We start from the raw sequence: 3,666 nt of genomic DNA, 5'->3' as shown, positions 1-3,666 counted from the left end.
GAAATTCACATAACAAAAATGTATCCATTTTAAAGTGTATAATTCAGTGTCAGTATATTTACAACGTTGTGCAACCATTACCTCTACCTAGTTCCAAAACATTTTATCACCCCCAAAGGAGGCCTCATATCCATAAAGCAATCACTTCCTATTCCTGCTCTCATCCAATGCCTGGAAATCCCTACTGGGCCCTGTGGATTTGCTTATTGTGGGCATTTCATATAAATAGAATCATATAATATGTGGCCTTTTGTATCTGTCTTCTTTCACTTAGCATAACGTTTTCAAGGTTCATCCATGTCGTAGCAGTTATCAGTACTTTATTCCTTTTTATGGTTCAGTAACATTCTATTGTAAGGGTGTATCATATTTTGTTTCTGCATCCAGCTGTTGATGGATTTGGTTGTTCCCACAGTTTCTACCTTTTGTCTATTGTAAATAGTGGTGCCATGAACATTTGGTTACAAGTATTTGTTTGAACACCTGTGTTCAATTCTTTTGGGCATATACCTAGGAATGGAATTGCTGGGTCATATGAAAATCCTGTTTAACTTTTTGAGGAGTGACTACACTGTTTTCCACAGTGGCTGGGCCGTTTTATATTCCATCAGCAATACTATGAGGGTTCCAATTTCTCTACATGCTCCTCAACATTTCCTATTGTTCTTTTTGAATTATTATTGTTATACTAATATATTATTATTATTATAGTTATGCTATAATAATGGGTATGACATAACATCTCATTGTGATTTTGATTTGAATCTCCCTAATGGCTTTTCCCTAATGGCTAATGAAGTTGAGCAGCTTTTCATGTGGTTTTGGCCATTTATATATTCTACAGAGAAATATCCATTCAAACATTTGTCCAATTTTTAATTGAGTTGCTTATCTTTTTATGGTTGAGTTATAAGAATTCTTTATATATTATGGACACTAGACCCTTATCTGACATATGATTTCCAAACATTTTCTTCCATTTTGAGAACAATCTTTTCACCTTCTGGATAGTGACCATTAGTTCATTTTTATAGAAAATAAGAGATACATCTCTTTCATTAAAAAAAAAAACTATCTGAAGAAATATTGTCCTAAACCAATGGTGATTATCTCTGGGTAGTTTGGATTGCCACTCTTTTGTTATTTCTGAATCACTTGTGGCAACGTGTTCCATACTTACTAATTTTGCAAACTGGTAAATGGAAAGTGAAAGTTCCAATCGTTAGCTCATGTTATTGTGACTTCTGTGCATCTTGTAAAGGACCTGAAGTGATGGGCATTTAGGGGGTTTCTGAATGCACACAGGGGCAGGGTCCCGAGTGCTGGGGCAAGTGGATAGTCCCGGCTTTTACCCTTGTCATTCTGTTTTGTTTCTGTCACTCACGGGGCACACCTTGGGAAAAGGAAACTGAAACTGAAGCTGAATTCAGCCACTGGTGAGGCTCTCTTCCCGACACTGCCCCCTGACGTGCACAGCTCAGGTTCATAAAAGGGCTGAGCCACAGGGGAGCTGGAAGCTGAGAGGCAGCCTCTTCGTCTGTGCCTGTGGAGGACCTGGTGCCAGAGCCTACAGCCATGGTGAGGGGGGGTTGCCAGGTGGGGGCAGGGGGGCTCTGTACCAGTCGATTTTCCCATTTCATCGCTGGGGTCTCCCAGGGGTGGAGCACTCACTGTGTGCCAGGCAAGTGGAGGTGCTCAGAGCTCCCTCAGGTCCCTAATCGTGCGGGGTGGTGGACAGAGCTCCTTCTGACGCCAGGGTCTGGGTCTTGGAAAGTGTGTTTTGCCCAGTGTTTAACCCTGAGATCCCTGGGCGTTGGCACAGAGGGGCATCTTCGTGGGTTAAGGGAGGTGAGGTGATGGTTGCGGGTTGGCTGCCTTTCTTCTGGAAATGCTCCTTGCTCGCCTCCAGCACCTGGGGTCCATTTCCTGGTGGGTGGGGAGGAGAGCAGCATCCCCAGCCCCTAGGAGCTTGCCCTGTGGCCAATGCCATGCATGCAGTGGCTCCAGGACTGATGCCAGGGTCTGTAAGTCTGTGTGATGTCCACAGGGCGGGGACCTGAAGGTGAAAATGCTGGGGGGTGAGGAGTTCCTGGTGCCCCTGAGAGACAACATGCTGGCGTCGGAGCTGAAGCAGCAGATCGCCCAGAAAACTGGCGTGCCCGCATTCCAGCAGAGACTGGCCACCCACCCTGCCGGCACAGTGCTGCGCGATGGGGTTCCCCTCCTCAGCCAGGGCCTGAGCCCCGGCAGCACGGTCCTGCTGGTGGTGCAGAGCTGCAAGGACCCCCTGAGCATCCTGGTGAGGAACCACAAGGGTCGCACCATTGCCTACGAGGTCCGGCTGACGCAGACGGTGGCTGAGCTCAAGCAGCAGATATGCCAGCAGGAGCATGTGCAGGCCGACCTGTTCTGGCTGAACTTCGAGGGGAAGCCCATGGAGGACCAGCACCGGCTTGGGGAGTATGAACTCACACCCCAGTGCACTCTGATCATGAATTTGCGCCTGCGGGGTGGGTGAGGCAGGACCAGGACAGCAGCGCGGAGGGCTGCCCACCCAAGTCCCTGACCAAGTGTGGGTAATAAAAGTTGACGCAAAATTAAACGTCTCCTTCCGTTTCTGCCCTCCTCCTTCCCCCAGCACCCCTCCCTTCTGCACCCCTACTGATGAGGCTGGGGGAGGGGCAGAGGAGGAAGTGGGATAAGGAGACGCAGGGTCACCGGGTGGTCACTAGGCTGCATTTGCCAAGTAAGTGAAGGCACAAGTCTAATGAGATCAAAATAGTGACCCACTCCCAGCCACTCCTCGGAGAAACTGAAGGTGTCCCCTCACCTTTGAGAAATTAAATTCTAGAGAAAGAAGAGACATATCTGTTGGCGTGCACAGCCTACCTCCAGGCTGAGCCTCAGTCAGCCCCTGCATAACTGATTCCCATCCCCCACATCTGGGTCAGCAGACAGTACAGGGAGGGAAAGGTGTGGTCAGGTTCTTACTAGGACCAGCACCCCTGGAAGTGCGCAGAGGGTGAGGCCCTAGGGCCTGCCTGGCTGGGTTGTGAGGCAGGCTCCTCCACCGGCACTCATGGCCCTCCAGAACCCATCAGCCTGCCCTGTCTGGCCTGCACGGGTCCAGGGAGGGGTGTGGGCAGGGCCTTGAACACACACATTACCATCTGGCAAGCTGCTGAATGGAGACTATTCTCCAACAAATACACCTTAATGGAGAGACCATGGCCAGCAGGTGAGGGGCCCCCCTGGAATGCGCGATTCCTTCAGTCCAATGTGGAAGAGCTTGTCTCAGATGGAGGGCACGCACCTAATTTGACACAAACTACACCTGCTTCCACGTAGACTGTTTCTCTCTATACCAATTTCCCAGGAATTCCACGGGAGCCAGACTGAGTCAGCTTTGGACACAGGCAAGATGGGGGGTGGGGGGAGAGATACAGAACATACCCATACGCTTCTCTGGGCTAAAGTCCACGACTCTGGGGACTCAGACCTCAGCCTTCAGTCTGTTCAGAGTAATTTGGCTGGAGACCCAGAAGCCCCTTTCTGGTCTGGGGGGGGGGGCGGGCAGGGAGGGGAGGGGGCGGTCTGTATCTGGGCTGAGAGACTTCTAGGTCTTGCTCATCTGTGACCAATATGTGTAGACAGGCAGCTGTGTGT

General features: G+C 49.9%; 1 protein-coding gene across 1 annotated transcript; it reads left to right on the top strand.

Moving 5' to 3' along the window:
- Positions 1 to 1,429: 1,429 nt before the first annotated feature.
- ISG15 (ISG15 ubiquitin like modifier) lies at positions 1,430 to 2,602 on the top strand. Its single transcript, XM_047870346.1, has 2 exons — positions 1,430 to 1,578; positions 2,048 to 2,602. The coding sequence occupies exons 1-2, from the start codon at positions 1,576 to 1,578 to the stop codon at positions 2,516 to 2,518; spliced, it is 474 nt and encodes a 157-aa protein (XP_047726302.1). The 5' UTR covers positions 1,430 to 1,575; the 3' UTR covers positions 2,519 to 2,602.
- Positions 2,603 to 3,666: the final 1,064 nt, after the last annotated feature.

Source organism: Prionailurus viverrinus, chromosome C1, assembly GCF_022837055.1.
Source record: "Prionailurus viverrinus isolate Anna chromosome C1, UM_Priviv_1.0, whole genome shotgun sequence".
Classification (NCBI taxonomy): domain Eukaryota; kingdom Metazoa; phylum Chordata; class Mammalia; order Carnivora; family Felidae; genus Prionailurus; species Prionailurus viverrinus.
The sequence above is the reverse complement of the archived record's forward strand: the minus strand, read 5'-3'. Positions and strand labels throughout refer to the sequence as shown.